General features: G+C 42.1%; 1 protein-coding gene across 2 annotated transcripts in view; it reads left to right on the top strand.

The window, feature by feature from the left end:
• The window catches only part of HGD (homogentisate 1,2-dioxygenase), a 54820-nt gene that overhangs the window by 18969 nt on the left and 23513 nt on the right, over positions 1-12338 (top strand). For both annotated transcript variants that reach the window (XM_031663036.1, XM_003893983.5), the window contains exons 5-6: positions 10379-10438; positions 12152-12243. In XM_031663036.1, the coding sequence (XP_031518896.1) occupies positions 10379-10438; positions 12152-12243 (152 nt within the window). The remainder of the gene's footprint in view (positions 1-10378; positions 10439-12151; positions 12244-12338) is intronic.

The following is a 12338-nucleotide window of genomic DNA, read 5'->3' as shown; positions in this document are numbered from 1 at the left end:
CCCATCATCTTCCTTCTGTGTCTATAGCCAAATTTCCTCTTCTTACAAGGACAGCAATCATATCAGATTAGGGTCCACTCTAGTGACCTCATTTTGATTTAATTATTCCTGTAAAGACTTCATCTCCAAATAAAGTCACATTCTGAAATACAGGGGATTAGGACTTCAACATATGAATTTGGAGGAGGAATACAATCTAGCCCATAATTCTCTCCTTCTGCTTCTTTTTCCCTCCAAATATCAACTAAGGATTCCCATTCTTTTGGATTCTCTTTGCCTTAGAGATGAAGGGATAGTTGTTGTTGATAAGAAATAACCAAGTGGGACATACTAACAGGAGGAACTCCTTTAGCAATAGAGGATTTTGCTAGCTCACTACACTGAATCAGGTGCCAAGTCCACAGAATGGTGATGCCTGAGTATACATAAGAGTTAACAGGGCACTTGCTGAAAATGTAGATTCCTCAGTTTTGCTCCTCAGAAATCCTAGTTCAGTAGGTCTGAGGTGGTACTCAGGAGTCTCCCCAGATGATTTCCATGCAGGTTGGTGCTGGACCACACTTTATGAAATTCTGCTGTAGAGTGTGCTTTCAGGATCTCTCTGGTTCCTTTTTTCCTTTTCCTACCTCCACCTGGTTCAGACCTCACTTCTTCTTATCTAGACTATTATAATGACCTTCTACCCGATTCATATGTGTTCCCCTGCCTATCCCACACCGTGCTGCCAGAATCAGCATGCTAAATTATCATCCCAAAAATCTTTAAATCTAACTATCACCCACCCCCTCCACTGCCCAGCCAATCCAGTGCAGACTTCCAAGATAAGAGATCAAGAGCTCTGATTCACTGTCACAGCCTTTCAGACTCTCCACTCCCTTCCATGTCCCCTACCTATCAGTCACACTAAACCATCATCATTCCAGGACAACTCCCTAAGTTCTCCTGCCTTCATGCTGGATGCTCTTTTATCTACTTGAGATTTCCTGTTCTTCCTTCACAAATATTCACCCATCTAAATCCCACTCATGATTTATGATTCATTTTAAATAATACGTTCTTCATTACGCCCTTTCAATATTTCTCAGAGTATTTAAGATTCTATGGCTCTATCATCTTCATCTGATCTGCAGTATCCAGTACATGCCTTCTTCCAAATAGAATCGCAAGTATTCGTTGAATTTACTCCCTAACAGTTCAGATCCTATCATTCTGTAAATAAACTAGATTGCATTTCTCTAAATGCATTCAGTGGTGTGTTCCAGCATTGCAGTGCACATTCCCCTGCTCAGCCCTTTTGGACAGCTTGCTAGCTCTTTTTACAGTTCATCTCCATCAACTTACATTTCACTTCTTGCAAAGATATTGGAGCTGTCTGCAAACCAGATGATTTCATTGCTTATATCTCTTATTTTCCATATATAAGAATGTTAAATAGGCCCTGTGCCAGGACTCATTCCTGAGGGAACATTTCTATTTACATTTCTCTTCCAAAGTTGTTTGCTGATCCACTTCCTTGTTTTTCTATCATGAGGTTTTCACATTTCCAGGATCTTCTGTAATGGATTCCCTGAGGGAAGAGACAATGTCATGTTCACCTCCAGCATCTAGCATCAAATCCAGCACACAGATAAGTTCAATAAATATTGTTTGAAAGAATTAATATAAGGGGATTAGACAAGAACGTTGACCCTGAAGGACCTAAGCAGGGTTGGTGTCCCAGGAATCAGACTGGCCAGGGTGATTCAGCACTGGAGGAACAGTAAACAAAGGTCAGTTTGGAAGACCAGGTACAAGACCATTAAAAGGAGGGAAAGCTTGGGTTTAGGAGCCAAGGAGATCAGGAATAATTTGGGAAACAGGTCAAGACAGGCTAAGATCAAAAGGCTCAGGGTGTAGGTTAGTAAGAGGGGCTGAGAAAGTGTTGGCATCAGTTCTTAGTAGAGAAAATTTAACTGTTCTAAACCATCAGTTTTTTCACTTCTAAAATAGAGATAATAATCATAGGGAGCCTCAGAGAGTTGTTGTGAGAATTAAATGTCATCCAACAAATATTTATTGAGTGACTATTATGTTCTGTACTCTGTGCTAGGTGCTGGGTAACGGATTTAAAGCTCTTAGGTTTACATTCAAGGGCAAGGTCAAATGAGAATCCAAGTTTTTATCCTTGATGGTTCATCTTCATTTGTAGCCTCACAAAAGACTTTTGTTTTGTTTGGTTTGGTTTGGTTTGGTTTTTTGAGACAGAGCCTTGCTCTGTCATCCAGGCTGGAATGCAGTGGTGTGATCTCAGCTCACTGCAACCTCCTCCTCTTGGGTTCAAGCGATTCTCCTGCCTCAGCCTCCCAAGTAGCTGGGATTACAGGTGCCCACCACCATGCCTGGCTAATTTTTGTATTTTTAATAGAGACACGGTTTTACCATGTTGGCCAGGCTGGTTTTGAACTCCTTACCTCAGGTGATCTGCCCGCCTTGGCCTCCCAAAGTGCTGGGATTACAGGCGTGAACCACCTCACTTGGCCTGAAAGACTTTTAGAAATCTAAATTACAGTGACGTGGATCCTCCTTACCTATACTCTTGCCTATCACCTCAAAGAACTCCAGTGGATCAACCAAAACCTGATTTCTCTCCACATAATTCATGCTACCTTTTTTTCCTCAAATTTCCAAAGTTTCTGAAGAATTCAAGTGAGACACTGTTTTATTTTAATACTTCCTATCTTTTTAGTCTGACTGAAACTCACCACCACAAATTACCCTGGATCTCTCTGCTAACAGCTATTTATACATTGTATTAGTCCATTCTGTTGTAAAGAAATTTCTGAGACTGGGTAACTTACAAAGAAAGGAGGCTCATAGTTCTATAGGGTGTACAGGAAGCATAGTGGCTTCTGCTTCTGGGAGGGGCCTCAGGATGCTTCCAATCATGGTGGAAGGCAAAGGGGAAGCAAAGCATCTCAGATGGCAGGAGCAGGAGCAGGAGCAAGACAGAGAGGAGGGAGGTGCTACACACTTTTAAATGACCAGATCTCATGAGAACTCACTGTCATGAGAACAGCACCAAAAGGATGGTGCTAAGCCCTTTGTGAGAAATCCACCCCCATTATGCAACCACCTCCCCCACTCTCTCTTGGTCCTGCTTTCATCATGCGAGATGCTTCATTCCCTCTTTGCCTTCTGCCATGATTGAAAGCTTCCTGGGCCTCTGCAGAAGCAGAAGCTGCTATGTTTCCTGTACAGCCTGCAGAACTATGAGCGAAGCAAACCTCTTTTCTTTACAAATTACTCAGTTTCAGGTCTTTCTTTATAGCAGTGCAAGAACGAACTAACAAAGAAAATTGATACCAAGGAGTGGGACATTGCTATCAAGATACCTGAAAATGTGGACATGACTTTGGAACTGGGTAACTGGCAGAGGTTGGAAGAGTGTGGAGGGCTCAGAAGACAGGAAGATGAAGGATAGTTTGGAACTTCCTAGAGACTTGTTAAATTGTTGAAACAAAAATGCCAATAGTGATATGAACAATAAAGTCCAGGCCAAGGAAATCTCAGATGAAAATGAGGAACTTATTAGGAACTAGAGCAAAGGTCCCTTTTGTTTTGCCTTAGCAAAGAACTTGACTGCATTGTGCTCCTGCCCTAGGGATCTGTGGAACTCTGAACTTGAGAATGATGATTTAAGGTGTCTGGTAGAAGAAATTTCTAAGCAGAAAAGCATTCAAGATGTGACCGGGCTGCTTCTAACAGCCTATGCCCACATGACCTGAAGTTGGAACTTACATTTAAAAATAAATTTAGATTTGAACTTATATTTAAATTTTAACTTGTATTTAAAGGGAAGTAGAGTGGTTTGGAAATTTTGCAGCCTGGCCATGTGGTAGAAAAGAAAAGTCCATTTTCAGGAGAAGAATTCAAACAGGCTGCAGAAATTTACATAAATAAAATGAGCTAAATGCTGATAGCCAAGACAATGTGGGAAAGGCCTCAAAGGCATTTCACAGACCTTTGGGGCAGTTCCTCCCATTACAGGCCCAGAGGCCTAGGAGGGAAGAATGATTTTGTGGGCCAGGCCCAGGGCTTTGCTACCCTGCATAACCTCAGGCCACTGTTTCCTGCATCCCAGCTGCTCCAGCTCTCCTGTAGCTCAAAGAGACCCAAGTACCGCTTCAAAGGGTACAAGCCATAACCCTTGGTAGCTTCCATGTGGTGTTAAGACTGCAGGTGCACAGGATACAAGAGTTAAGGCTTGAGAGCCCCCAACTAGATTTTAGAGGATGTACAGAAAAACTTAAATGTTCAGGAAGAAGCCTCCTGCAGGGGCGGAGTGCTCACAGAGAACCTCTACTAGGGCAGTGTGGAGGGGAAATGTGGGGCTGGAACTTCCACACAGAGTCCCCACTGGGGCACTGCCTAGTGGAGCTATGAGAAGAGGGCTACCATCCTCTAGACTCCAGAAAGGTAGATCCATCCACAGATTGCATCATGCACCTGGAAAAGCCACAGACACTCAATGGCAGCCCATGAGAGCAGCTGCAGGTGCTGAACCCTGCAAAGCCACTTGAGTGGGGCTGCCCAAGGCCTTGGGAGCCCACCCCTCACGCCAGTGTACCCTGGTTGTGGACATGAGATCAAAGGAGATTTTTTTGGAGTTTTAAAATTTAATGACTTCCCTGCTGTGTTTCAGACATGCATGGAGCCTGTAGACTCTTTGTTTTGGCCAATTTCTCCCTTTGGGAATGGGAGTATTTACCTAATGTCTATACTCCCATTGTATCTTGGAAGTAACTAACTTATTTTATATTTTACAGGCTCATAGGTGGAAGGGACTTAACTTGTCTCGGATGAGACTTTGGACATTTGAGTTAATGCTAGAATGAGTTAAGACTTTTGGGCACTGCTGGGAAGGCATGGTTATATTTTGACATGTAAGAAGAACAGAAGATTTGGGAGGAGCTAAGGGCAGAATAATATGGTTTGGATCTGTGTCCCCACCCAAATTTCATATCAAATTGTAATCCCTAATGTTGGAGGTGGGGCCTGGCAGGAGGTGATCGGATCTTGGGGGCAGTTTCTCAAGAATGGTTTAGCACCATCCGTGTTGGTACTGTCCTCATGCTAGTGAGTGAGTTCTCATGAGGTTTGCTCATTTAAAAGTGTGCGGCACCTCCCACCTCTCTCTCTCTCTCTCTCTCTCTCCCCCCCCCTTTCTCCTGTTCCCACAATGTAAGCCATGCCTGCTCCTGCTTCACTTTCTGTCATGATTGTACATTTCCTGAGGCCTCCTCAGAAGCTGAGCAGATGCTAGCATCATGCTTCCTGTACAGTCTGAAGAACCGTGAGCCAATTAAACCTCTTTTCTTCATAAATTACCCAGTATCAGGTATTTCTTTATAGCAATGTGAGAACAGACTAATATGTACATTATGATGACTATTTCACCTAGAAGTTACTTCAAAATTCTTGGATAGGTGGTACTGACTTCTAATGATATGTCTGTCTATCCTCAGCCAGTGTTGTTGAGAGTACTCAGGTCATCCAATCTAGTTAAGTCCATGGGAAATTTGGAGGGAATCTCAGTAAATTAAAGAATCTCAGTTTTGAAAGGGATACTTGGATCATCTAGTTCAACTCCCAGTATTCTAACTGGAAATACTTAGGTCAATTATCTAATATTTCCTTTTCATTTCTGAGTATGAATTTTGAATCTTGATCATCAAGTGCTGACACCAATTCTGTCTTCCTCCTTTGGCAATCTTAAATAATTTTTAATTCTAACTTCGGACACCCTTAAAGATGCTTTCAAATTATTTTTGACCACCACATTTCTAGCAAGTAAAAGTTTATCTTCCAATAGAACTCATAGAATACAGTTGTAAAATATGTGAAGCAATAATATAACTAAAAGGATAAATAGACATATCCACAATTTTAGTTGGAGACTTCAACACCCCTCTCTCAACTGTTGATAGAACGATTGAACAGAAAGTCAGAAAAGATATAGAAGTGATCTACAGAAGTAGCAGGATTGGAAAAAAGTTTTTTTAAAAAAGAAAAGATATGGAAGTGATGATTTCACACACATATGAAGAACTGACATTTTAGAAATCACCTTTGGACTTTTAGAAATATTTGATTTTCTAGCTATTGCCTGAATGTTATTTTGACCTCCAAAAGATCTCACAGGTCGTGCACAGTGACTCATGCCTGTAATCCCAGCACTTTGGAAGGGCAAAGCAGGTGGATCACCTGAGGTCAGAAGTTCAAGACCAGCCTGGCCAACATGGTGAAACCTCATCTCTACTAAAAGTACAAAAACTAGCCAGGCGTGGTGGCATACACCTATAGTCCCAGCTACTTAGGAGCCTGAGGCAGAAGAATCACTTGAACCCAGGAGATAAAGGTTGCAGTGAGCCGATATTGTGCCACTGCACTCCAGTCTGGGTGACAGAGCAAGACTCCATCCCAGAAAAAAAAAGATCTCAAAAATTTGCCTTAGTCTTGTTCTTAGCAATGTTCTTGGTGCCTTAGATTTATTCATCTATTCAGTCATTCAACAAATACTAACGCCTACTATAATCAAGCCATTGCTTGGGTGTTACAATTAATTTTATTGTTTTTGAAATGTTTAATAAGTAAATTCTATATAGAAGAAACTATTTAACAAGAGTATATAGTATAAATAAAATGAACTATTTTGAAAAGTTGTAGGACTATATTAGTCTGATCAAGCTACCATAACAAAATACCACAGACTGGGTAGTTTAAACAACAGAAATGTATCTTCTTACCGTTCTGAAAACTGAGAATCCAAGTCCAAGGTTTTAGCAGGCTGATGTCTTGTGAGGGCTCCTCTTTGGTTTAAAGACAGTCCTTCTTACTGTATCCTCACATAACCTATCCTCTGAGTGCACGCAGAGAGAGAGAGATCTCTTCTTCTTATAAGGCCATCAATCCTATCAGATTAGGGCCGCACATTAATGATATCTTTTAACCTTAAAACCCATCTCTAAACATAGTCACACTGGAGGTTAGGGCTTCAACACACAAATTTGGAAGAGGACACAATTTAGCCCATAACAAGGACTAAATCGGTCAGCAAGCATCCTTTACTTCTTTCAGAGGTTCTTCTCTGGAGAGAATTATGGGACTATAGTTCTCACCCAGCACCCTGTTGTTATATGTAAGAAAAAACCAAAATTTGGAGAGAGAAAGTGGCTTTCCTGAAGATCACAGAGTAAATGGGAACAGAGACAGTAGTAAAAACCAAGTCTTCAGTGCACTGTCCTTTTGGTCTGGCCTAGAGAGTTACCGCTCCACAGCCTACAATGAAGCTGCAGCTGGCTTTAATAGATGTTTCTACCATGCACTCCATGGACTCTTCCTGTTAATCCTCTGCTCAAATCTCCCTCCTCACACTTACCAAAATATCACATCAGAGCTCCCAACTGAAATCTCTGCTTTCTCTTGTGAGTACTGAGTTTATTAGAACCACCTTGGGGATTTTATTATCCTTCATGATACAGGCCCAGTACGATCTGAATATAGACTCTGCATAATCTTCTGCCATCAGGGCCAACAGATAAATGACTCCTCTCCATATACCATCTCTGTCATTTGGTGGGGATCATTTTTTGCATTAGAAAAGGTTCATCAAGGTCATTGCTTCTTCCAGATTGTGGGTATTGAAGGTATGCTCCCCTCAATATGAAATGTAGTTGCATTTTCATCCACCACTCCAGGCTCTCTTCTCATGACTTGAGGGCTAATGTGCTACAGAAGACCTTGAAAAATGACCAGCTGAACTGGTCAACCCACCATTCTCTCTGACTCAGTCTTTTCCACTCAAAGAAAACAAAGCCCTTCTCTGAGGGCCAGGACTTTGTTTCTACTCGCAACAGGTTTGTTTGTTCGTTTGTTTGTTTTCTCTGAGACAGAGTCTCACTCTGTTGCTCAAGCTGGAGTGCAATGGTGAGGTCTTGGGTCACTGCAACCTCCACCTCCTGGGTTCAGATGATTCTCCTGCCTCAGCCTCCCAAGTAGCTGGGATTATAGGTGCACACCACCACACCCAGCTAATTTTTGTATTTTTAGTAGAGATGGGGTTTCACTATGTTGGCCAGGCTTGTCTCAAACTCCTGACCTCGTGATCTACCCGCCTTGGCCTCCCAAAATGCTGTGATTACAAATGTAAGCCACTACCCCTGGCCTTACCACACGTATTTTAACATCAGGCAGATGTACAAAGGTATCGTCCCAGTACAACAAACCAGGCAGGAAATCCCCAGATACTGGGATTTCTCGTTCTTTCTTTCTTTCTCTCTCTCTCTCTCTCCTTTCTTTCCCTTTGCTCTTTCTTCTTTTTTCTTGGTCACTTTTTTCCTTAGATTTGTAAATCCTTAGACTTGTACTAATTAATCATTCTTGCTATTTAGTAACTGTCATTGTCACTGCCACATATGGCCCAAGATGCCAGAATTTAGTTGATTGATCAGTTGGTTGGTTGGTTGGTTGGTTGGTTGACTGGGTGGACTTTTCTGAGCGTGATGCTTGGTTCATCAATACAAGAATCACAGAACCTCTGGATTGGGTGTGCTGATTCTTAAATCCTAGCTGCACATTAGAAGAGCTTTTATAAAATATCTATGTCTGGGCCCGACCTTCACAGATTCTGATTTAATTTGGTCTTGGTCTCAAAGGCTGTCCATGTGATTCTCATGGGTGGCCAGGATTGAGAATCTCTGGATAGAGCTAAAAGGTTACCCAGGCAACCATTGATCTGATACTTAAATCCCTTCTACTGGGAAATCCAGAAAGATGACTCTCTCTGGATTTTCTTTCTGAAACTAGGATTCTAGGTATTATAGTATTCCTAACAATGTTCCTGGGTATAAATATTCTGCTCTGTTACTATAGAAGGAAGCAGCAGGTAATGGTTAGTGGTAGACCAGAACTTCCCCTAAAAAATCCAGCAGCGCTTAGCTGTGGCACTTCCTGATGTCAGGGAAATATCCTCCTAGGTCAGTGGTTCTCAACTGGGAGAAAATTTCCCCCCAAATGATGTTTGGCAATGTCTGGAGACATTTTTGGTTGTTACAACCTGGTGGAATGCCACTGGAGCCTGGTGGAGGCAGGCCATGGATGATGCTAAACATCCCACAATGCACAGAACACCTCCCCACAACAAAGAATTATTTGGTGCAAACTGTCAATAATGCCAAGGTTGAGAAACCATTTCCTAGATCCTTGCCCTCAGGTCCCCCTATTACACCCCTAAGAGATAACATCCTTAATGAAATTAGTCCTAAAGCATTTCCTTCTTTCTGAAGCATGATTTCAGCACTGTTTCCCAAATCAACATTTTACATCCTTTTTCAGTATCTTAGAATGTAACCATCCTGCTTTGCTTTTAAGAAATGAAGGCTGCTGCCTGTTTATGTCAGAGAGGCAGAGTAATCCCAGGGCTGCCTTTTCCACTTGCTGTTTCCTTTCCCATCTGGCTCCCTCCCTGAAATACAGAATGAGCTGAGCCCTGTGACCTGATGGAGGTCCTGCCATGCCCACCTTGACCAGGTGCTGCAGCCAGTGGAGCTAGTCCTCAGGGTGCAGGTCACTCCATGAAACGTGGCAGCTGGGCTTATCAGCTGTGAGCCTGGCTAAGTCAGGCCTGCTGCCAAGTTGATTAATAAGCGCTGGGCTGACACTTCAAGAAGGGCCTAAACCTGCTGATTTTCCTCCCCTCTTCCTTAGATCATTTCATTATTAAATTAAAGATTGTTGTGATTTAAACTGAACTGTCAGGCAGCCTAGGGACAAACATGGGGTTTGGTGAAGCAACTGAACCTGGTACTGCATTTACCAAATCAGATCTCAGCTGGGTGCTCTTTCTTTCTCTTAAAAAAATAATTTAGAACTCTAAGGGCTTGAAGTAGAAGTAGAACCTTCCCCTGCAGTGTCAGGAGCCCACACAGAGAGGCTGGCATGACAGGAAAGGGACCTGATTATAAATAGCATGAAAAGCAGCATCAGTCAAAACTCACTGATGTGCCTGAGCAAAATGTTAAAAGAAACAAATAGCTTCTAAAAGAGGAAGCAATGGTTTTCTTTTGTTTTTATAATTTAAAGTGCTAAGGAACAAAAGCAGTTTATATTCATATAGTTTTAAACACACACAAGCGCATGTGCACGTGTACAAATAACATACACACTAACAGATTCCCTTTAAGGAAATGATGGATAATCATTTTAAAATAACAAAATCACAAGTAGAGCCTCACAGAGGGGGTAGCTGTCCTTTCTTTTCTATGTAATTGATGCTATTTATTTAGAAGGTCTATGGTTTACCCTTATGAAGTAATTTTTCTGTACGTGTATTTTTTTCCAGCTTAGATGGAAACCATTTGAGATTCCAAAAGCATCTCAGAAGAAAGTAGACTTTGTGAGTGTAAGTCAGTCCCATCCACACCCTTCCTACTGCTCTCCTCTCTTCTGTGGTGAGTGAGCCAACCATTTGCAGGCTGAATGCCAAGCATAAGCAGCCCTATCAGGAGGCAGCAGAGACAAAACCACCTGCGTATGCTTTGGGGGCTGGCAGAGCGATGTCTTACTTACAGAAACCATATGGCCCCTGACACCAAAGGGTATTCATGAACTATTTATATCTCAGAAAGGACAATGGCAATTGAACATTTTCCTACTTAAGCTCCTTTCTTTTGGCTAGAACGGGGGCTTTTAATCTTTTTGCTCGCTTTGATAGTCTGATGATGTCTTTGTTTATGAATATATAAAATAAATTATATAATATTACAAAGAAGCTAATGATATTGAAATATAATGATAAAAATACTATTAAAAACAAATTTGATTTGGTTTATTGTCATTCATATGCTTTCTTGTTAATGTGCTAAATCATAATATCTATGGAAAACATCTAATAATTATGGTATGAGCATAAATATATTTTGAGGAATCTATAATGACTATAATGATTTTTATCACTGATAAAGTTATAGGCACCTCTAATACCGCTGTAATTTGTTGCCTACATTCATGTTAGTTGAAGGAAATGATAAATTTCACTCAGAGATTAGCAGAAGTAAATATAATAAAATATTTCCCATCCAAGTTCATGATCTCCCTGAAGTAGATGCTTGGGCTAGAATGGCGTCAATTCAGCATGGCAACTCTAGTTAGTACAATGCTGATTGGAAGCTCTGTTTGGTAGTTATAGGTCCCGGGAGTATTGGAATAACTGCCCAGAGCAAGGAGTATCTGGGGGAGAGGAGAAAGGAGCTCTAAGGAAGTGGGACTCAAAGAGACCAGTGGAGGGTTCTGCAGACCAGCCTCAGCTCATGGCTTACTTAGGGACAGTCCAAGTGCCCAGCTACAGGACAAATTGTTAGAAACATCTTGAAGTTCTCATCTTTATTAAATGCTCCAAACCCTGTGTAGACTCACTTAAATACACCCTAAACTTACAAATTGAGTTAAAATACAAAATGATACCCCCATCTCCTTTCTTGTGTGAATTGTAGCTATCTGGAGGAGCAGAGCTCCCTTCTTTTGGCTTTCTATCTGCAGGTTTGGAGCTGAGGGCTATTTTGAGAAGACCCACGTGTTAAGGTTTCTTGCACTGTGGATCATCTGGTCACACAGCAGAGAGAATTACACAGTCTGTCAGAATGCAGTCCTCTGCCCTGTTCCAGAGAGATTAGGCTGACCCTATTCATAAGCAGAGGGCTGCCCATAGTGGAGTGTACTTGAGGGGCATTAACTGGTCCCTGATGCTGCAACCTTCCTCCCCAAGCCTCCTAGATGCCTGATGGTACCTCCAACAGAATCTCTTCTTCCAGTTGATGTCAAGCATCAAATTGATAAAATACCAAGTAATGAACTGATGCTCTGTAAGTTCTTCTGATATAGCCACTGAGACAATCCAGATTTAGGCCGTGGCTGGAGACTAGGGTAAACCACAAACTACCAAACATGAGTCAGTAATTCAGGCTCCTCAGAGGCTGCCTGGATTCCAAATGTCCCACCAGTCCCAAAGGGAAGACCCTAGTAGAAATGTACCTCATGACTCTCAGGGACCAGCGGAAGGGCTGCCTCTTGGGCATCATTCACATTAACCTTTCCCTCTTCTGTGGCTCTCTCCCAGGGCCTGCACACCTTGTGTGGAGCTGGAGACATAAAGTCTAACAATGGGCTTGCTATCCACATTTTCCTCTGCAATACCTCCATGGAGAACAGGTAAGTGGCTCAGTTCTAGGGCAGGACATGCCCATCTTCTAAGGGCTGTTGGCCAGAAGGCAAACTCCAGGTTTCACTCTTCTGAAGTCACATAT

Source organism: Papio anubis, chromosome 2, assembly GCF_008728515.1.
Source record: "Papio anubis isolate 15944 chromosome 2, Panubis1.0, whole genome shotgun sequence".
NCBI classification, from domain to species: Eukaryota; Metazoa; Chordata; class Mammalia; order Primates; family Cercopithecidae; genus Papio; species Papio anubis.
The sequence above is the reverse complement of the archived record's forward strand: the minus strand, read 5'-3'. Positions and strand labels throughout refer to the sequence as shown.